This window comes from Camelus ferus, chromosome 12 (genome assembly GCF_009834535.1).
Source record: "Camelus ferus isolate YT-003-E chromosome 12, BCGSAC_Cfer_1.0, whole genome shotgun sequence".
NCBI classification, from domain to species: domain Eukaryota; kingdom Metazoa; phylum Chordata; class Mammalia; order Artiodactyla; family Camelidae; genus Camelus; species Camelus ferus.
Window position 1 is genome coordinate 27,123,098 of NC_045707.1, and position 23,318 is coordinate 27,146,415.

General features: G+C 39.6%; 1 protein-coding gene across 6 annotated transcripts in view; it reads right to left on the bottom strand.

Annotated features, from left to right (window-relative positions):
- Positions 1–23,318, bottom strand: part of TMEM117 (transmembrane protein 117) — a 441,432-nt gene that overhangs the window by 13,717 nt on the left and 404,397 nt on the right. For 5 of the 6 annotated variants that reach the window (XM_032493269.1, XM_006190295.2, XM_032493270.1 and 2 more), the window contains one exon: positions 120–249. In XM_032493269.1, coding sequence (XP_032349160.1) covers positions 120–249 — 130 coding nt within the window. Of the gene's footprint in view, positions 1–119; positions 250–10,402; positions 10,548–23,318 lie in introns of those variants that run through there. The other variant, XM_032493273.1, reaches the window with a different exon arrangement.

A 23,318-nucleotide genomic window follows, 5' to 3' on the forward strand; every position in this document is an offset into this window, starting at 1 on the left:
GTTCTCTAGTATTTGCTTATCGTCTTGCTGCAACCAGAAATCCACATGGGGAAATGGCATCCAGGGATATGGTCCTATACTCTATTCAGGAGACAGTCAAATTGTGTTCAAAGTTATACCTGTTATATGAATATGATACTCCTCCTTGAAGATCTTCTGGAAGAAAGGAATCTTGAACTGCATGTGAGGAGTGTGCAGCCCAGGAAGATTTACGTCGACATCCCCCATGAAATGTGGGAATTCCCAGTCCTGTCGGAGAAAATCAACATGAAAACATATCTATGATTTGTTTCGTTCCTAGGCAGCAAAACACCCCAAATTGACTTTTTTAAGCACTTATTTGAAAATCATTTAAATGCAGCCAGCTGTTGGATGTATCAGGTTTGTTCTGTGATGGTGGTTTTATGTACATTAGGTAGTGGTATACATTCAAAAATCAAAATTAAGGCATCACTTCTATCCTCAGATTTTCTCTTTAATGTGGTGATAAGAACCCAATGCAGAATTGACTTGCATCTACACATGTTTATCTCTTTCATTCTGGAGACCTGATCTTAAATTTTTATAGGAAGGCAGTGATCCGTATTTTATAAATACAGAGTAATTTAGTTATAGTTTCTTTCATTACTTTTTAAAAAATAAGAAACTTATAACAGCATATTTTGTGGAAGAAGACACAGTAAAGAAGATCTAACTCACTTAACCAAGTTCCTCAATGCACACATCCAAGGAGTTTTACTGATCCATGCTAGCAATGATATGGAATGGAAAAACGCCAAAGACTCTTGTCCTGCTCTCTTGCAATTAGCACCAGTTTGAACCAAATGATGGAGGGCCTGACATGCTGGCATGAGGGATGAACAGTGAGTTGATTCCCATATTGTCATTAGTTATTTCCTTGTTGTCAAGGCAAAATTAGGTGGGATGGCTCTCCTTCTCATAAAGAAGGGAAATGGATGCAAATGAGGACAGTGTGAGGTAACTCGTCTGCTCTTGGTTTTTGGATGGAGGCACCAAATTTAAGTTCATAACGAGCAAGTGAAGAAGAAATACATTAAATAGTGAAGAAACATTTGAGTTGAATCCACAGGCATTCATACACATATTTTCACTTCTAATAATGAAATCATCACTAAATGAACAGTCTAATGTTGAAATTATCACTAAGTTAACAGTCCTATATTTATTTAGTAAATATTTTAAAATAACTTGGATATGAAAAAGTTAAGTATTAATTTAAGATTTCAATCCATTTTCTCAATATAAAAAAGTTGACTTTTCCCAAGATTTTTTATATATGCAGCTAATAGAGTCTGCTAATAACAGCATGCCTGAACATTTTAGGAGTTTCCTGGTCCATCCCACTCCTCTTGTTGCTGAAAATTCTGATTAAGGGAGAATAGACCTTAAAGGAAAGGAAAATATAAGAGTGGTGGTAACCAGGAAAGCTTTCAGTGTCTACTAATTTCTTGATCTATCAATCACTTCAAGCCACTAATAAGAAATAAATATACAAGAAGAAAAATAAAATCGCACAATACCATCCCTTTCTATTGGTGTGTATGCAAATATCTTGTTCCTCTCACCTCTTCTCGCTTTTTGGAAATCAGCAGCAAAGAGACATGTAATTTGGGAAATTCAGAAAACCCGAAGCATTAAAAATGGATGAACTTGGACTACGTCAATCTAAAATATTAGTAGAAAGTGAATAGGTAGAAATAGTTGTGAACGTTGCATTTTATTAAAGTGCATTTGCATTTTTTTCACCAGTACTATCTTGCTCTATGTTACTTGAAAGACTCTTGCAAGGAGAATTGAAACTGTTTGGTCTTTTGCTAAAATGTAGCTGCCATCTCCTATAGAAAAATTATGCTTGGCAAATAAAGGGACTGATACCCGGAGAATCTTTCACTAGCCCTGGATAAGCATCACACAGCATTAACAATAGAGCATTTCTCTTTTTTATTTCTTGGTTTAAGAAAGAGAATCCTTGATAGTAATTGGGCAAGTGCACTTAGTGTAGCTTCTTCTGGGAAAGATGTTCTTGGACTGTTATTATTTAGCTTTTCATTTCATGAAACAAAAGTTTTCTACTGGGTATGAAATTGATTTGAGTTTGAAAGTGATCTCTCGCGATTTCTTGCAGTCTGGGATCAAAACTTCATTCACCAAAAAACAGTTCCTCAATGATTTATCACCTGTACTTGGAGACAGAAAGATGAATTAAGGAAATGGAGAGTGGAGGAAAAAGAAAAGAGAGTCTTGCTCTTTACCTGGAAGATGGCGTGACTTGGCTTTTTTTTTTTTTTTTTAAGAAGGGGTCAAGTCAGCAAATTTGGGAGAAAGTGTGAAAGAAATATCTAATGCCATCTAAGAAACTGAAAACAAAGAGAACTAATAAAAAAAGAGATGATACATAAATTCTCTTAGATTTTCCCCTTCTACATTATTAAAAAAAATTGGGGGGGGTAATTAAGTTTTTAAATTTATTTTTATAAATTTATTTAATGGAGGTACTGGGGATTGAACCCAGGGCCTCGTGCATACTAAGCATATGCTCTACCACTGAGCTATATCCATCCCCAACATTATTTTTAATAGTGGTCAGATGTTGGTTTTTCAAAACTCTTCTCCTTTGTCTTCTAACGCCCTGCCCACATTCTCTCCAGCGACTCCAGTTTCTGTAGTTCAGTTCCTACTGTGCATCCTTCTGCAGTGGAATCAGCGGAACTTTGACCTTAACTTGACTTAGAATGGAATGGTAATCAATAATTGCTACCACTTGCCATATGTTTTGGGCTCATCCTAATGGAGAATGGGCATGTGAGGGTGGAGATACCCCAAAGTACTTATTGAAAGGAGATAAGAGAAGAAGGAAGATGATATTCTGAATCCCCATAGGTTTTCGTCTCTTCATCTATCAATCCTGCAGACTTCTTGGGAGGGCGAGACAATGCCTGGATGGCAAGACAATGCCTGGATGGCAGTTAGCACATTGCTGGAGACAGAGTGGGGAGACAGAGAAATGGCCAGCCCGCATGGTTGATTTCCCAGCATGAGTCCAAGGTCAGATTTATCTTGAGAGTGAAGCAGAGGCAGCAGATAGGTCTGTTTTCAGGACAATCACACACAAGGATGCTTCAAGGTCCAGGTAAAGAAGGACAAAGACCATCTTCTCCTTTCTGCCCTCATCCAAGGCACAGCACTGGCCTCCTGAGTCTGATCGGACCTTGCTCAGAGCAGAGTTCTCCCAGAGGGCACCAGGAGCAGGGGCGTGGTGAGGGACACCTCTCTCAAAGAGACATATGGGGTGGCTTCAGAAAGAGGCTAGAAAAACAGGAGCAAATTGGCTTCTTGTGCAATGTGGATCACATTGTGGCAACCTCCAGAAATAACTGTGGGAGACTTCCACTGTGGTGGAGGCAGGTCAGAGCTGGTAAGGTAGCACCATGTCTAACTAAAGACCAAGGAAACCGGTGGACACCTGGGTTATAAGTTATCACACACATAACAATGTTCTAGCATCATCCTAGGTGACATATGTATATTTTTATTTACCTACAAAATGATCACAAAAGCTTGCCATTATTAATCCATCATACAGATGAGAAAAATTTGCCTCAGAGACGTTAAACTGTCACAGAATGACGTAGCTGACATGTAGCAGAACCCAGGCCAAAGAGTACATCCTTTCTCCCTGGCCATGCTGTCTCTAACTGTGAAAAGTGACAACTTTGTTTTTCACTCAGTACTAGAATTATTCAGACCTGCTAAATCTATTCTAATTGGCAGGTATATCACATGCTTATCTCTCACCAAAAGTCAGTTCTGTGAGGGGCTTTAAACTTCTTCCCCTCCACCCCTTGGAAGGTCCTCATATTTTATCTGACCCTCACTTGAACCAGAAAACCAACAGTAACTTCTTCTCTACTAAGTAACTGTCCCAGGGACCGCTGGTTTCCAATCAGAATGATGAGCAGGGAGATTTGACTCACAGGAGATGACTAGCAAATACTGAGATTCTCTTGCCATTCAAACTACGGACGTATAGCAGTATTTCAGACACAGATTGTATATAAATGTGATGAGAGCCATGGCTTTCTTTCCTTCTGCATAAATTTTAAAATTATATTTTGAACACAAAATGAAAATGTTGAATTAAGAAAATGACGAGGCAAGATGTGTTGATCTAAGATCAAGGTAGAGACAGGCTGGTCCTGTGATGGCATGTTACACAATGTTCATTTATTTTGTTCTTTAAGAAATGTTATCAGTATTCAGTAACCCAAAGATTCCTTCTTACTGTCTGCTGTTAAATTTAACAATACCTTCAGAGGTCTGCTCCATTTGTGGCTTAGTGATGTGAGAATTATTTAGGTACATTGTGTCACGTACCCCAATTCAGTTCTCATCAGCTCATGGTGATGAACAGACTTCCAACCTTGTATCTTGCTTGACATATGAGAAAAAGTTAATTTTTATTCAGATGGGTATATTTCCCATATAAAAAACAAATGAGCAGTACCACGGTATATATCGATTCTTATTTCTTATACACAGTGGTTTACTTCTGCCTGTAGCAATAAAAATCGCGTTTGAACACTGGGGTCCACATTGCATTTGGACACATAATTCAGACTGATGTGTCCAAATGCCATTCCATCCAAGAGAAGCCCTATTATTCACGGGCCACATGTGGACACAGTTTCAGGACAATGTGAAGTATGTAGGCAGAATGGTCTCAGGATATCCTGGAGTCATCATTTCCCCACATTTTTCTCATTGAGACCCATTCCTTGGGGCCAAGGGAAAGAACTTGGTCCTGTGCAGAGGAACTCACGCTTGAAATCAAAACAGCTTTGAAGTCCCCAGCTAGCATTCAGTTCCCCAAACTGAGAAGCATTAGAGGATAAAAATGTACTAGCACTGATTACCCTCCAAAACTAAAACCAGCAGAACAAAGGCTGTATTTTGGGGGCAAAAGACTGACTACCTGGTTTTTGAAGAAATTAAGAGACAAATTAGATTATATTTTACTAAAAAGTACTGATAACCATTTAGAAAAGAATTGACAATAGATTCCTAAATATTAATAAAAATACCAACATTTTTCAGATGTAATAATCTGTATATCTCCTTTTTATGGGCATTAGATTCTAAAGCTTTAAATTATTTCAAAAGCCAACTTTACAGATATGTGTCTTTTTCTTTGTTAATCTCAATTCCTTCTCCTCCTATTTCAGGACTGAATATAGATTCATGATTATTGGAACATCATTCTACCAAAAATGTCCCCAGCTTGTAAAGGGTCCTTAGGTTTTCTATGCTTACCGTGTCCTAGCAACAGGATTTCAGATGACAGCAGTGGTGGCTTGAAGAATTGTACTCATGCTTTGGGTGATAGTTTTGTTTCTTATTAAGAATCTTGAGTGCCTGATTTCTTTCAGCAGCCCTGTGCTTCTCCTAATTGGCAAAATTGCCGTGGTATCACTTGGCTGAAGAAGTCCTTGGAAACCTTGACATATAGTAGGTTTTGCTTATTTGTTTGTTTACTGCCTGCTTCCCCCATTGACACGTAAGCTCCAGGAAGCTTATGCAATGTTTCCATGTTTTGCTCACTGTTATATTCCCATACCTGAAGCAGTGCTCAGTACATAGTAAGGACTCAAATATTTATTGACTTGATGAATGGAGCTCTCTGAAAGATATACAACAGTTCCGCTTTGATTTCCGAAGTGGAAACAGGATGAATTATGAAAACAGAGGCAACGCAACAAATATTTGTTTTTGTAAACAATATTACACATTAAACTGGGATTCATTATTATGAAAAAAAATTGGTTGTTTTATTTTATTTTTTTCCCTATAAACAAGGTATCGGGATCATACAGAGAGTATCCCAAAGATTAAGCTATTTGCCAAGGATCACAGAGGAAAGGAGACAGTGGATAATGAAAGGAAGAAAGCTGAGTCACATTTTAATATTGTGAGATAAAGCAATTAACGTTTGGGGAATTAGCAAAAACGCTCATTGGGATGATCCAAGACACTGTTTAGTTATCATGTAAATGTAAAGAAGCATGTGATGGGGGGTGGGTATAGCTCAGTGGTAGAGCACCGGCTTAGCATGCTCGAGGTCCTGGGTTCAATCCCCGGTACCTCCACTAAAAATAAATAAATAAACTTAATTGCCCCCCCCCCCCAAACAAAAGATAGTTAAAAAAAAATAATTTTTTTTTAAAAAAAGAAGCACATGAGGCACATCCAACCAAGTCAGAGAGCAAGAAAAGAGAATGTAAAACCAACACGGGGTTAAAAATGCAGAGGGACCATTTCCCACAGTGGATGATCCAGAAGGGTCGTCAAGGCAAGGCTGAGAGTTGGAGACACCCTGCAGTAAGTATGAAGGATGTGAAAAAGAGAGAAAGCAGCAAGCTACTTCTCAGATGTCCCTTGGCAACTCCTCTTTTCTCATAGGCTGTACTCTCATTCCTTCCTAATAGTCACGATTTTTTTTTTTCCCTCAAGGACAAATGAATTCCATAACCTTTTGGAGTTTTCTCTCCAGAGTCCCATATGCTATTTAAAAGATTTAAAACCTTCAGGGAAAAATCTTGGCTTTCTGGTTGAAGTAGGCTTTTTTTCAACAAGTAGTAGAGATGACAGATCTCATTCATCACTATCGCAAATCCAAATCAAACTGCAAATCCTTACTTAAAATGTTTAAAGACGTTGACTCTTTCATGTGTTTTTGTGAATTCCAAGATACTGATGAACTCTCGAAGTTGTTGTTGTCCAAACAATCTAACTTATCCTAAGGGCCTATTTTGTAGTGTGTTTTAATGTATTTTCCTCATCAATAATCCTTCTTCCTTGCAAAGGCCAATAGGAATTTTCCTGGCTAATTCTGAAGCCAACATACATCAATGAGATGTAAGTAATGGCTTAGTGCCCATAGAAAAAGCAAGTCAGTCCAGCCCAGAATAGATTTGAGAAGTGAGGGTAGTTTGTTACTTTTAAGGGACTTTCTCATGAGGCTTTGGCACGATAGCAGTGGGATTTTTTTTTTAAACAAGTTTTATTATATCTAGACACCTTGAAAGCATCATCCCTTTAGACATCCAGGTGGAAGAGTGCCTGATAAAATGCACTGGGCCTCATTTACAGATGTCCTGTCCTGGCAGACTGATGTGATGAAGGACAAAATAAAAGTCAGTCTTGTAAGTGTTTACAGCTAATGGAAATACATCATATGCCTTCCAGGACTAATGGGAAATCAATATTCTTCACTAGGGCAACATAGTTCACCAGTATGCAAGGGACAGAGTGCTTGACATCTCAGAGACTCCTATGTGTGGGTGTTGGTGGGACAGATAAACCATTGACTATAACCAGTGGCTGATAACTAAGTCAGGGCAAAGTCTAAAGAAACACAGGGTTGTAAGTCAACAATAGATCCTTTTGGGTAAAGTCTTCCATTTGTCATCAACCAACAACTTGACCTACTTTGCACTTCTTAAGAAGGATCAATATTAACTATATAATACATTGGAATATTAACTATATAATATAGTGGCAACTGTATAGTATATTAATTATATAATACATAATAACAATATAACACATTTTTACTGAAATGAGAACTTCTAATAATTATTTTTTTCCTATTAAGGAAAGAGTAAAATCTAGTGGAAGGAAGATTTTGGGCAACACATTTTCATGTTCTTTTTCAGACACTGGCTGGAGCTTAATAGCACCCAACCCTTGCTTACTCTATGCTTCCTTGTATTGGTACATTTGGTACAAAATGTTACTGCTCCTGTGTCTGTTCTGGCTCTACGCATGCTGCCAGGAATGGTCACATTCAATTGTCTGAATGACTAATCTCTTCTGTAGGCTTTATAGGAAAATTAATTGCATACTGTCAAAAGAGTAGATATTGTCCTTGGTAAAATTTTTATTTAATATTGAGGTCATTTTTCTCTGTGAAGAAATAATAATAGTGGCTATCAGTGGGTAAACGTGGTTCAATATAAAAAATTCACTTCACAAACAATGGAGTATGAAGTCGATCTAAATATCCCACGGGTGGTTGATGTAAAGAGCTTCTAGTTTTTCTTGCAATAAGTTAATTTCTATTTTTATAGTTTTTTGCCAAGAATGGCTCATGGAGCATAGTTTCTAGTAGAAGACAGACCAGTCAACCAGCAAATAGCAATGTAATATGATGTCAAATGGTGATAAAGGCTCTGAAGGAAGTAAAGCCGGGTAAGGGGCTGGAGAATGGTGACTTAGGGGTGGGTGCTAGGTTGGTTAGTGGACAGAAAACTTCTTTGAGGCTGATCTTTGTGCAGAGCACTGATTGGTATAGAAGAGCAGGTTCTGTCTATCTCTGGAGGAGAAGCAGACCAGCTAGAAGGCAGAGCAAATGCAAAGGCCCTGAGGAAGAAATAAGATGGGTGTGTCCAAAAACCTCAACAAGGAGTGTGAGTGATGTGGAAAGTGGTAGGTTGGCAGTAGGGAAATAAAGACCGGCTCAAAGACGGCTGCAATATTTTAGGTGTGAGATGATGGTGGTTAAACAAGGTTGGTCAGATGTTCAGATCAAGTTGTATTTCAAAGGTATCACCAACAGAGCTTCTGAATTTACCAGCTGCTCCAGCATTTGGTAATTGATAGTCATCACTGACTGAGAAGGGAGTGTCTTGGGAACCAACACACTTGGAGAAGATGGGGAAGTGGGTAGGAAGTCCAGAGATCTATTCAGAACACGCTATTAGACATGAAGTGCAGGTGCCGTGCAGGCAGTGGGGAAGCTTAGGTGAGGGACCAAGGCTGGAGATGTGCATGTGGAGTCAACAGTGCGCCTGCTGACCTAAAGCCACAGACCTGGATGCAGTCACCTAGAAGAGGAGGGTAGAAAGCCAAGGGAAGAGGGCCAGGGACTGAACGCTGAGGCACTCTGACCTTTACAAGTTGGAAGAGGAGAAGCCAGCAAGGAAAATAGAAAAAGAATGACGTACATTATAAAAACAGGACAAAGCACATCCTAGAAACCAGGTGAAAAAAGTGTTTCGAGAAGGAGAGAGTGATCAACTTTGCTGAATGAAGCTGAAAGTTTGAGTAGGAAGACTGAAAATCCACAGGATTTGGCAGTACGGGGGATGCTGATCTTGGTAAGATCTTCGAGGTCCAGAGGAAGCTGATATTGGGGACAAAGGCCTGACTGCAGTTGATTCAAAAGAAAGTGGGAAGTGAAAAGTAGAGGTAATAATTATAGAACTCTGATGAGGAGCTTTGCTGTTACTGGGAACAGAGTTGGAAGGCAGTAACTGGAGAGAGACTATGATTCTGTTCACTTCAAATACATTTGTTAGTGTAAAATAAATTCAATTTTGGTAGAATAGGGGACACTGCATGAGACCTGAAATTTCCTTTTTATATTTTCAGTAGCATCTGCAATGGCTAATGGTGTGCACCAGCGAGGATGCACTGGCTGTTTACGGCTGGTGTCCATCCTGGTTAGTCAATACCCCACGGCACCAGCAGTTACATATGCTTTATAAATTTTTTCTAAAGTAGTTAAATATTTTGACCATCACCTTTATGAAGTCAAGCTTCATAGCTGTTTTTCTGAAAAACAAAACAAAACAACCCTAGGGTAAGTTCATTGTGTTTGGAATGCAGCAGACTTTTAGAAACAGTGGGCTGGACCCTTGCTGCTCTGGACCCAGTGTGGCTTCCTTCTGTTTTCATCTTTCTCAGTAAAGATAATCACAGAGTCTCTGCCTCTGACCCCCACGGACCACGCAGTGAGAACACAAACAGAAAGTAAAACCTTTAGAGCAATGGATTTGAACTACCAGACGTCCCATGTCTTTCTTCAATGAGTTTTAGGTCAAGAGTGTTTATCCTCTGAACTCTAGAGAAAAATTATCAACCCTCAAGTAAGAGAGCAAAGACTAGGAAAATAAGATATATAGGGGCAGGGCAGAGGGATGGAAAGGATGAAATACATTTTGTTGTTGAAGAATTATACTCTCAGTGAATTGAAAACTTTTCTGAAACTATTTTTAGTCTGGAGGTCAATGGCCAAGAAGAACCCAAAATGCATTGTTTTCCTTGTTGGAAACCAATGAGAGAGACATTCTGTTACCCTCAGGGTCCTTTTGGAAAACGAGTTTACATGCCGGAGTAAAGAAGCCTTACATGGGTGTTAGCAGTTGCCTGTCTTTACATTGACATGGTCCATTCAGAAAAGACTTAGGTGACTAGTGGGCTTGGTTTATAGAGTCCACATATCGTTAACAGAGTGAATGTGCAGTCGATATTTATCACAGAAGTTCCCAGTAACTCATTCAAGCTCCCCACAGGACAGTGTCACACTATTCAACTAATTCGACAGTTATTCAATGTGTGCTATATGCAAAACATTTATTTGCAAAGCATATCAAATGGTATTAATAAACTATGCTCTTCCTTTTGCAGATATAGACCATGAGGGTCAGTGATATCACAGGACTCTTCCCATATCATCCAACAGATCACTGGTAGGGAAAAGAAAAGATGACATTCAATCAGTGTCCCCAGAACTGTATTTCAGATCATCCCCCTTATTGAGAATGCTATTTAGGAAAAAGAAAACCCTGTTAAGGACACTGAGTATATTTTAATGTTCTATTCAGACTAAGCGAACTCATATTTGTCAAAAATTTGCTCTGTGTCAAGCATCTGATCCACTGTAGACCACATGCAAATATATATGGTAAGTAAGCTTTTTCTCAGTTTATAAGGAAGTCAGCTGAGGCTCAGAGAACAGTTGAGTTGCTTGCCCAGTGCTGCACAGTGGGTGCCGAAAGGATTGGTACCCAGGTCAGTCTGACTTAAAAGATATTTTTATGCACCACATCAAGGTTTTTTCACTTTTTTCCATTCTGCTCTAATCTTGCAACTATCTTCCCACCTAAAAGCTAATTGTCATGCCAATGTGTGCTTCTTTTTGATGTTAACTTACATCTGTAATGAAAACTTTCCTTTTAGTGGTATATTCCAGCTCATCTTGAAACAATATTTTCTCAGAATTATTCTGGTACCTGCAGCACATGAGAAAGAAATCCTAACTTCATTGCAAAGTGGAAAAATGGCAGTGGATCTATGTTCATCCTGCAAGTCATTGACAAAGCCTGCAAAACATGCAGGCTGAGGTGCACATTTAACTCTGGATGGTTTATGACCATCTTAGAAATTTTACTACCAATGCATAGATTTGGCTCTAAACTTAGAATATTTCTAGTAACGAATACTATCTCCCCACCTTCTTTGCACTTTGGATTTCTCACCTGAGGCTATTTTTCATCATACATAGGCACCCTGGTGGCAGACTCCTATATCATTGCATCGGAAAACAGGATGGATTGGGGGATGATTTAGTGCCCACTAGTGATGGCTATCAAATTCTGCAACTTCCTCAAAGGACACAACTTCTACATTTCTTTGGAAGTTGTATGACAGTGAGATTTGTGCTGCTAACACATGGTGGCTACACATATCATTAAAAGATAAAAATTTATATTATGTAGGTGACTCAAGACAGAGCAAAAATACAAGACGAACTATAAGGACAATATAACACATGTAACATATATTATCCTTAGAGTTCTCTTTCTTGTGTGTATATATAATGTAAATAATATATACAATGTCATGTCTTTATATATAATATAAATAATATATATAATGTAACATGTTTATATATAATGTAAATACTATATAATGTAACATGTTTATATATAATGTAAATACTATATAATGTAATATGTTTATACATCATATAAATAAAATATGTACACTTGGCATAGATCTTTAAAGAACTATTTTATTTTATCTCAAGTCTTCTTTGTTCTATATGTTAGTGAACTAAGTTACTGTGTTACCGGGAGCCCCTCATTCCAAGGATTAATTCTTCTTGCTCATAATTATGACAGGTAGAAGATGATACAATTTCCATAAATACAACATTATTAATAATCTATTCAAAGCCTTTCTTGATATTTGATTTTAAACAATTATCAGTGTAAACAAACTGAAAAGCACCTCTGTCACATGATGGTGGTGACCCTCCATATACTATCTCTGTGTAATATATCAGATTTCTAATGAAATGTGTCATATTTAGAAATATTACAAACAATATCCTTGAGCATACGTGGAAACACAGCAACAGCAAACTTTGGGAAGGTGATAAAGATGATCAGAAAATAATTTTCTGCTACCTCAAGACATTTCTCATAAAATTTTTATTCATAAAAATTGGTAAGCCTATGGTTCTGAAAATTGACTTTTAATGCACGGAGAAGCTATATGAAAGCAATCATAAAAACTAAACATAAAACATAAAATTTTGCCTTCCAGCATTGGATTGTACTTGGTGAGTCATAGGTAAACGTGAAATTATTACATTTGCCAGTCGCCAAAGGCTTTGCTTTATGGATATCTGAAACACATGGACATAAATCAATTAATATGTTATTTTTCCTGTATAAACCCAGGTGCACTTGATTCATTACCTCTCACTAGAGAAGTTGGCAAATCAACATCATTATGAAACTTTTCAGGCAATAGAGAATCTTCAGAAATTAGTTTTCTGAGAAAGGTTCCAAATTGTGTTACAAAGTTATGATGTGCCCCACTCCCAATTCAGAGGTAACTAGGACTCTTAATATTGCACTTCTCTTTTAAATAATAAATCCACTTGTTAACAACTATACGCAGATTAAAAACTTCAGCTAATTGTGGATCATTTGCCTTTCTGTACAGACACATGACGGCCTCAGCCAGGAACGTGGGCTTCTACCGAGCTCCTCTTTGGAAACAATACCTACGCAGAATGTTTGGGTGTTTCAGTGTGAGCACCTGCAAGACATGCTAATTAACGCAGAATCGGTGAAAGATTCCAATTGTATTTCCTGAGACTCCACTACGTACAATGTGAAAGAATAATTAGGATCATGATTATTTTTCTGTTTTTCTTTTTCAAGTCAATGGTTTATGATTTAGCCTGCCCTCACCGACAGTTATATAACATGATCAATAGTGCATTCATGCTATGATCCCAAATAAAGAGATGCTCCGTAAAGTCATTTAAATGTAAGGAGATGAATTTCCCTTTACTCATATTATTAGATAGTCTGCTTGCCACACCTCCAGCCACGCACCGTAAATGACGAACTGTTACAAATAACCGCAGCCACATTCACTAAATGAAACAGGCTCCGCCCCAGCACAGCTATTTACAGGTATTTGCTTACCTTATCTTTACAACCGCGGTACGCGGTAGGTTTTCTTTTTCCCATTTTGCAGGTATGGAAACTGAGGTTCAGAGAAGGCACCTGACTTATCCACTATCATACAGGTAATAAGTGGGAGAGGAGGCGCCAAACCCAGGTCTGCCCAGCCCCCTATGGGGTGTTCTTTATATTGCACTTCGGATGGTGAATAGGAATTTAGCACATCCTGCCTCTAAATGCCCTATGACGGTCTTGGTTTACCCGTTGTTTTGTCTGTCTCATGGAGCCTGAAAAAAGCCAATAAATTGTGTGAGATGTTTGGCCACCATTGTTGGTTTCTTTTCTCTACTTCCTACTCTGATTTCCACAGTCTTTTTTTTTTTTTTTTTTCATTAAAAGTAGATCTTGCTTCCACCACCACCATTTCTAAGCTAACACTTGTTCTGCTGTCCTGGCTAATAGCTAATCCTTTTCCTTAGCTTTTTTCAAAAAAAAAAAAAAATGTATTTTGTCTTTTTCTATCATGCTACCATCTTTTATTTGCTAAATATTTGTACAGTCAGCAATTGGTTGTGTTGGCCCCTCTACGCAGCATTGACAATACAGCAATGAACCAGGCAGATCTGGTTCTAGACTCTGCCTTCAGTGCACTTTACAGTTTGAATGTAGCGTAAACACACACAGAGAATAATTCCAGAAAATAATTTCAGAAAATTAGCGCTAAACAGAAAATAAGCCAGATGATTGGTTGGCAGAAGCTACTTTAGACAGGGTGAGATCACTATGTGGATTAAAACCTCTCCAATGAAAGGCACCAGGTGCTCTGATACATGCTATGGATGCAACAGGGACTAGAACAGACGACAGTCATCACTATCAAGTAGCTTAAGTCTAGAGGGGGCAAAAGATGAAAGACTAGTGTCAATTAAATGAAATGAGAGGTAGTAAGTGCTGTGAAGGGAATAAACTGAAGACTGAGAAAGAGAGTAACAAAGAGGCCACTCGGGGAGGCATCTTGGAAGAGGTGATACCTGATCTGAGAACTGAGAATGGGACTGATCCAGCCACACAAAGAGCAGAAAATACTGTGCAGAGTAAGGGCGCCATTCTCTGCTTTATGCCTGGTACCCTGCCGGGTCCTAGGAATACGATGGTGAACAAAAGCCTACGTGCACTACGATTCCTGGGAGCTTCTTACAGTCTAGTGGACAAGTTGGACGTGAACCGAATAATGATGGAAACAGACCTCGATCTCTCTGGGCCGTGCCCCTCTATCACTCACCCAACCATCACCCTGTCACGGTTTGGGGAATATGTAACTCTTCTTGGCTACTTTCCTCAGTGCCAACACCAAGGAATCCTCTGTCATGGCGACATGATACACCGCTGCATGGTGTTCATTAACTTTTCACATTTATGTGCTGATTACATGCTCCTTGAGGGTACACGTCTTTATATTTCTCTCAGTCCCCAGCATAATGCTAAATATATAGTAGGAAGGAAAAACTATTCAATTGTTTAATTATTCATCAATATTTGCAAAGTGCTTACAACATGTCAGAAACTGTACAAGGCCATGGGATACCAAAGATCTAAGTCAAAATTTAAGAAACTCGTTATGTAAAGAAAAAGAAAAAAAATTAAACAGTACTTATAGGAAAATATGAAAGCATTATAACAGAGGCATGAATCAGGTCCTCAATAAGAATGCGGCTATGAACCCTGGGGTGCATGTATCTTTTCAAGTTAAGAGTTTTCTCCAGATATATGCCCAGGAGTGGGATTGCTGGATCACACAGCAATGCTATTTTTAGTTTTTAAAGGAACCTCTGTACTGTTCTATGAACCGTGCTGAACTCTTTTAGATTTTGTTTGGTGTAACTTTTGATCTCTCCAAATCTGAATGACAGCGTTGCTGGTTAGAATATTCTTGGCTGTAGTTTTTTCCTTTTCATCACTTTGTATCATGCCATTCCCTTCTGGTCTGCACAGCTTGTGCTGAAAAGCCAGCTGACAGCCTTAAGGGAGTTCCCTGGTATATATGATGCTTTTCTCTTGCTTGCTTTTAATATTCTGTCTTTATCTTTGACTTTCCCCATTTTAGTTACAATGTTCCTTGGCATGGTCCTCTTTGGGTTCATCTTGTATGGGACTCTCTGTGGATCTGGATGTCTATCTCCTTCTGCAAGTTAAGGAAGTTCTCAGCTATTATTTCTTTAAATCAGCTCTCTGGCTTTCTCTCTCTCTCTCCTCCTCTGGGACACCTATAAAGTGAATGCTAGTATGCTTGACGTTGTCCCAGAGGTCTCGTAAACTATCCCCCTTTTAAAAAATTCTTTCGTCTTCTTTTTTTTTTTTTGTTCAGCTCTGTCTCCCTGTTCACTGATCTGTTCCTCTGTGTCATTTAATCTACTATGGATTCCTGCTAGTGTATTCTTTACTTATTTTATTTTTTTATATTATTCTTCAGGTCTGTTTGGTTCTTCTTACAGTTTCTAACCCTGGTAAAAAGTTCTACCTTCTTACTGTGCTCACCCGTTCTTCTTCCAAGTTCTTTGAGCACCTTTTTGATCATTACCTTAAGCTCTTTATCAGCTAGATTGCTTATCTCCACTTTACTTAGTTGTTCTGGGGTTTTGTCCTGTTCCTTTGTTTAGAATATATTTTTCTCTGTCACTTCATTTTGCCTGATTTGCTGTTTTTATTTCTAGGTACCTGGTAAGTCGGTTATGTCTCGTGATCTTGAAGACGTGGCCTTAGGGAGGAAATGTCCTGTGGGGCCCAGCAGTGGTCACCAGAGGTACGTTACAGGGGTCTCCTCTATGTGGGCTATGTGGGGTCCTCCTGTTGTGGTGGGTTGACCATGGTGGGCAGTGCGGTAGGCGGGCTGGTCATTGGTCTGATGGGTTGCCAGACCCTGCCTTGTGCGGAGGCTGCCAGCTGCCGGTGGGCAGGACTGGGTCCTTTGGCTGCACTTCCAGGGGAGTCCTGGTCCTGGAGCAGGGCTGCTGGGCCATGGCCCTGGGGAGTTCTGGGGCTAGTTCTGGCCCGCCCTGTGAGTGGAGCTGGGTCCTGGGGCGGCTGGCTGCTGGTTGGGGCGTCCTGGAGCTAGAGTCAGCCTGCTGATGGGGGGGTTCATGGGCAGGGAGGTGTCTCGTGGCTGACGTCTGCCTGCTGTCAGGCAGGGCAGATTCCTGACATGGCTGGCTGTGGAGTCTGGCTGGTGACAGCCTGCTGGTGGGTGTGGCTGAGGCTCAGGGCATCCCTGGTGGGACCAACCTGCTGGTAGATGGGCTGTGTCTTGACATGACTTGCTGTGGGACTTCAGTAGCCCTGGGGCTGATGTCTGCTGGCTGTTGGGTGGGTCATGGCCTTGGGTGCTACAGGGCTGGTGTTCACCCTTTGGTCCTGGGGTCTTTGGCTGGTCCTGGGGTCAGGGCCCAGAGGGTTCAGAGCTGGTGTCAGCCTGCTGGTAAGTAGTTTTGGGGCCCAGGGGTCTCGGGGCTAGAGCCTTTTTATTTCTAAATATACCATGTTGGGGTATTTAGTGATATGTCTCTCTTAAGTTTGGATTAGTGTTTCTAAAATGGTGGAGTTGCTCTGAATGTTACAAATGGATCAAGGCGTTAACATGTATGAGATTTATCTTTTCCCAAATCCACATACTGATGCTACTGTAAACAACCGTGTGTGTACAGTGCCTGAAAACTGTATGAAAATCCTTTTACCATTTTCATCCAGATGTTTAACAAATATTGTCTCTTATTCTAATAAATATATTATCAAATTAAAAAAAAAAGATCTGATAGGTGGAGCTGTGTCCCAGAGTCTTGGGCTGCAGAATCCTGGGGCTCCTGGGGTTGGCGTGGGCTAGCAGGTGGGCAGGACTGGGTCCTCGGCCCTCTGGTGGGTGGGGCCTAGTCCTATGGCAGCTGGGGGGTCTCAAGGAATCTTAAGGCAGCTGGCCTGCTGGTGGATGGGACTGTGTCCCTGACTGGCTAGCTGTCTGGCCTGAAGTGTCCCAGGACCGGTACTGGCTGGATGGTGGGCAGTGCCTGGTCCTGGAGCTAATAAGCCAGAGAGCGGATTCCAAAGTGATGCTCGCCAGCACCAGTGTCCTTGGGGTGGGACAAGCTCCCCAATATGGCTCCTGCCAGTTTCTACGTCCCAGGGTAAATTTTAATTGCTTTCTGCCTCTCCAGGAGGCTTTCCCAAGGTCAGCAAGCGGGTCTGATCCAGCCTCCTTTCTAATCACTGCATCTGCCCTGAATCAAGGCACATGTGAGATTTTGCTGCGCTCCCCGTAAAAGTGGAGTCTGCACTTGCCACAGCCCCCTGGCTCTCCTCCTGAAAGTAATCCGCTATCTTTTAAAGCCAAACATTCTTTAAATGTTTGGGTTTGGGGAGACTGAGGGCTCAGTCTTCCCGGCGTAGGACTTCCAGGCTGCCGAGGACCCCTTGTGGATGCCGGACCCCTTGCTCCTTGAGGGGAGCCCCTGAAAATGTAATTATCCTTCTGTTTGTGGGTTGCCAACCTGGGGCTGTGGATCTTGACTGTACTGTGTCTCCACCCCTCCAATCCATCTCACTGTGGTTCTTTCTTTATATCTTTAGTTGTAGAAGATGTTTTCTGGTAGCCCTCGAGTTTTACTCATCTCTCTGTAAACAGCTGTCAGTTTGCTGTGCCCCTGCAGGAGGTGAGCTCAGGGCCTTCCTACTCTGCCATCTTGGGCACGTCACCAGGTCTTCTTTTCCTGTAACATTTTGACTTAAGTCCTATTTTTCCCAAGACAGAACCTACTTGCTAGAATATGCAGTAAAATAGAAAATGCAGCCCATAGAACTCCCACAATGTTCAATGCATATAATTTGAACACCATTGCTAACGCTATAAAAACAGGAATGGTTTGCAGAATTTCTGTGAGCTAGTAGAAATGTTTTTGGTGTCCTACATAAACCTGAGTCAATCTGCAACATTGCTTTCAACCATAAAATGGATAAAAATGGGCATAGGAGTTAAGATCAGCAAGAATATTGAGAAAAGTGATTAAAACCTCAAGATTCCCAAGTCCGCGGTTAAGGCTGGGTGCCTCATTCATATTTAAGCGAGTACTGACTTCATACTCCAGTCATCACTTAGATTTATTGCCATTTGGAGTAACATCAGCTAGGCAGTTTCGCTGCCCAGTATTTACATCACACATCAAGATTTTTTAAATGTTTACCTTAACCAAAGCCAATATTTTTTATCCTTGACTCTTGAGGTAATTACTTTGGTAAATGACTGGGGCATAAATCAGATAACCATATAACAACTCACCACTGAAAACAGTTGTGCGCATTTCATTGTCCCCAATGCCTTGATAATTAATAAGAAAACTACAATCTTATTTACCTCCCTGAAATGGAACTTCTGGTGTTGGTGTACACACACACACCTAATTATTTTCAAAGAACATTTGACCATGAAAATTAAAAACAGGAGGGTAGAGAATTTACCTGTTCTATCCCAGTGAATCTAGTTTCCTGTATCTGGTACAAATGTATGTTTTCTGTGAGAGTCAACCTTCTCTTTTTTATCTATTTCACACTATCAAAGTGATTAAATTAAAAAAAGACATGATGGAAAATAAAATCAAACCATTTGTTTGTGCATAAACAAAAAAATGCTTACTTTTTAATTTTTAAAGTGGCTGTTTTGCCAACTTATAAACATAGCTGGTCTTTAGATAGATTTATTTTCTTATTATTTCTTTTTCTCATTCATATGCTTATTTTGGAATCTGTTTCTGCAGTCATGCTCTAATATACTTATACATCCATGTTAATCTGATAATTCTACATGTGGAAATCTTTCTGCCGAGGAAATAATTTAAAATACAAAAAATCCTCATGCAGAAAGAGTTTCAATTTATTGTTATTTAATATGGTGAAAAAGTGGAAACAACCTTATAATAGAAGAGTGAAACAAATTATGGTATATCATTCCATGGAAAATTATACAAGCTTCTCAGAATTATAATTATGCAAACATATATTGTTAAGTGAAAAATATAAAATATAAAATTAAATATGCACTGTAAGTCTAAGTGGAATCTATATACGTAGTAAAAAAAAAAGCCAAACATAAAACTAACAAAAGATATGAAGATAATAGGCCAAATTTGTTCTGTTCTTGTAGTAAAATTACAGATGGTTTAAAAAGCCCTTGCTTTTCAAATTTCTAAAGTGTTCATATATATATTTTAATTTTGTAGTAGCTACAAACATCACACTCTAGACACTTCCACATTTTTGAAAGCCATTCCTTATTTTTTAAAAAAAGCTTTAATTCTAACATAGTCAATTTCTTTCTTTAAACTCTAACCTTATATCCTCTTATAAATCTTGCTTTTATTCAGTCTTGCTTTTATTTACTTTTGGTTGAAGCAATTCCTTTTCAGTGCTGGGTTCAAAGGGGATATAATATTACCTGCCTTCTCTCAATGTCCCCAGTGGGCTGTAAGATTTAATGAGATAATGTCCATGTAGCACTTTATGCTCCTTAGAGAAAGGTGCTATATAAAAACAATGCATTATAATTATTTATGTTATTATAAAACCCACAGAGATATTAGAGCTACAATTTAGCACAAACAGACAGTGCTGGACTCAATCCAAGTGCAGGCTACGCAGTGTCCCTTAATAGCAAACTAGAAAGCAGAAAGTTGCTCCTCGCTCTTAAGAATACCAAAATGCAAACCCCACTTCTTCTCAATGCTAAAAACAGGATGCTTTGGTTTTCATGTACAATCTTCTAAAAATCACAATGTATCATTTATGTTTACTTGATAGACCACTCTCCCTGTCTCTGCTTAGCTCCAGCTGAATACATTCACAATTATTTACGGGAAATAAGTTTCCAGAGCCAGGGTTAAAAGTCAGCTATTACTGATTATTAAAAATCATCAGATGATCTGAGGAACTGTGCACTGATGAAGAATGACAGAACTTCGGAATTGAATTAGAGGTCATTTAGTATGGCCGCCCCCTACCTTATGCACAAATCCCCTATCCAGCCGCTTTCAAGAGGTCAGCCACTTTGTGAGCATTTCTAAAGAAGGGACATTTTAACTTCCTAAAATAATCTCTGACATTTAGAATATTCTACTGTACATTTAGCCAGATCCTGTGCTCTGATGGTTCTGCTTTCTGAAGCCACACTAAGTGTCCTTCTTCTGACTTGTCATTTCACTGGGCTTCTTCATTCTGTCAACAATTATTCTGTAGCCATTGTGGAGGCCTCTCGTGAGGCTCTGGGGACACAGAGGACTGTGACATTGCTCTGTCCTAGAGGATCTCACAGTCTAATAGGAACATAGACACCAAGATAGAGAAATAATCATAAACAAGGTAAGAGCTATGATGCAGGTAGGAAGGAAAGTGCAAGGGACAGAGAAGAGGAAGAAAGTAATCCTGCCCAAAAGCATTCAAGAGGGCTTCCCAGAGGAGGTGATTTTTTGTCCTCTGCTGAAAAAATGACTAAGATGGCTAAGATTCTGCCAACTGAAGAAATTGCGAAAGAGCATCAGAACAGATGTGAATGGGCCAGGTTTGTGCAGGGAGGGGTGAGAAGTTCAGGGTGGTTGAATCTGAGTGCTAGGAATGAGGCAGAGAGCCCAATATCTGAAGGTTTCGTTTCCAATGCTTCCAAGATTGGACCGTATGCCACAGGCAATGGAGCCAACAGAGATTCTGGAGCTGGTGAATGGCATGACCAGATCTGCCCTTAGGAAGATGACGATAATAAGAATGTAGGTAGATTAATGCCTAGAGTGGGGAGGGTCTCATGTTAAGACATTACCATTAAAGTCTAGGCAAGACACAATGAGGACGTACAGTACAGTGGGAGGAAGGCAGCAGTGAGGGCTGAGAAATTAACGACAGCACTGATGGCAACACGCGGGATATGAGAACCAAAGGTATGGGGGAAAAAAAGGTGAATCCACCCTCCCCACTTGAGAGATTGAATGGATGCTGACATCATTAGCAATGACCACAAAATACAGGCAGCAGAGCAATGTAGGGGAGAAGGGTAAGGTAATAAACAGGTTCTGACTGTAGGTATGAGGTTCCTACAGGTTATGCACAAGACAATGGGAAATGTGGAGCTGCAGCTTGGGAAAGAAGTCAAAGCTGGAAAGAAACCAGAAAAAAAATATTCCGAATTAAATAAACGGTGCAAAATAGAGGAACTCAAGTTGAATACCCAGTGAGGCACCCCTTATTCTGTTAAGTCTATTATTTCTTCCTAAGATGCCATTAACACCATGAACTCATTCAGAAGACAAGGATATATGTGAAATGGACAAAAGGAGCTTAATTTAAGGCCACTTTGCTCTTTCATAATTTTACATTTGGGTTTAGTTCTGCTGTTTAACAAGCGCAGTTCTTTTCCTTTATCTGCCTTCCATGTCATCTTGGAATTTGTCATTCTTTTCTCATCCTATCATATGAATCTGTCTTTCCCAAGACGCCTCCAGAGGAAAAATCTTGAAAAATTGCCTCATCACCCCAAGCGCACACCCTACGACTGGGAAGTTGACCAGCGGGTCTCACAATTGCACGTGAACTTGGTTTGCTCTTTTACCAAGTAGCATCTCCTTTTCCTTTTTTTTTTCTGACTCACAATAGATATCAACCACAGATGATAATGTCCATGAACTTGCTGGGAAAACCCTGGAAAGCCACTGAGGATTCTAATTAGCCTTTGTGAAACTGTTTGCCTCCGCTGCTACAATTGCTGGGTTTGCCCCCAGCTAACCACTGCTGTAGGTGTTTCTGATTCTGCTTCTTCCCAGGGTCAGGTCTTGGGCTGATGCAGCCTTCTTCCTGCTCTGTGCACTCCATTCTTCCGGTGCTATATATAATCGACTTCCATCAAGCTCCTCTGTGTCAACTTTCTATTCCCATAGGATGGATTATTTCCCCCAATCCTCCTAGGTCCGTTATGCAAATGAACTCTTGGTAAGCCAGTCCCCTAGGACTCTCCAGACATATCTGATCACACCCGATTCAAGGCAAACCCAGATTGGGTGATCATGGATAAGGCCACACTAGTGGAATAACCAGAATAGTCTCTGTAATTTCCAAAACAGCCAATGCAAAGAAAGTATCAAATCAAACAGAACGAAATCTCTTTATGTCTTAGACTTTCATTTTGAGAAACTCAAAACACTACGCATGACTAAATGCAAATAGAAATTTGATCGTTCTAAAGCAATATCAGCCAAAAGATAGAGATTTCCAAACAATACGTAGAGCTGAAAAGGCCAACTTGTCTAAGAGGAACTCATTTTTCATATTATTGTGCATCATTTAATTTTTACAACATCATGCATGAAAGTTTAGTTACCTCAGCCTTTGGAAATAATAATAAAAACAGTACCATATATCCATTTACTTTGGGTCTGCTGATTTTATTATTCTTAATACTAATAAAAAATTATATATATAAGTATGCTGGCCAGATTAAATCTAGTTTCATGCTTTTCCCGGTGATTATGGCTCTGCACAGAATTTTCAAAAGAATTGAGAAGACATAAAATTTCTTCCTATGACTAATTCTCTTTATAGCTTAATACTAGTAAAAATTGTTCCCCAAATTAAAAGCACTCAACTTTCTTTTCAATAAAATGTTCTTTTTTTTTTTTTTTTTTACAGTTGTTAGTTATCATGCATATATGTCTGTCTTAAAGAAGAAATGAAAGGGAAATTGGTAAGAAAAGTAAATGAAAATGAAAGGAAGATAAATCTGTTCACTAGCCTCCTATATGACCCCAATGCAGAAAAGGCTTTACTGAGGGCGCCTGCTGGGAAATGCAATTTCAGCTTTTTTATGCCACGGTGATATATCTACCAGTGCCAATGCCAGCGCTGAGTTGAGAGCAGCAAAATCACCCTAAGAGCAGTTCAGTTTCCAGAAATCACTTGGGGTGAATTGTCCAAAACGCTCTCAACTGTACCCTAATTGCTATAAACCCCACTGGATTC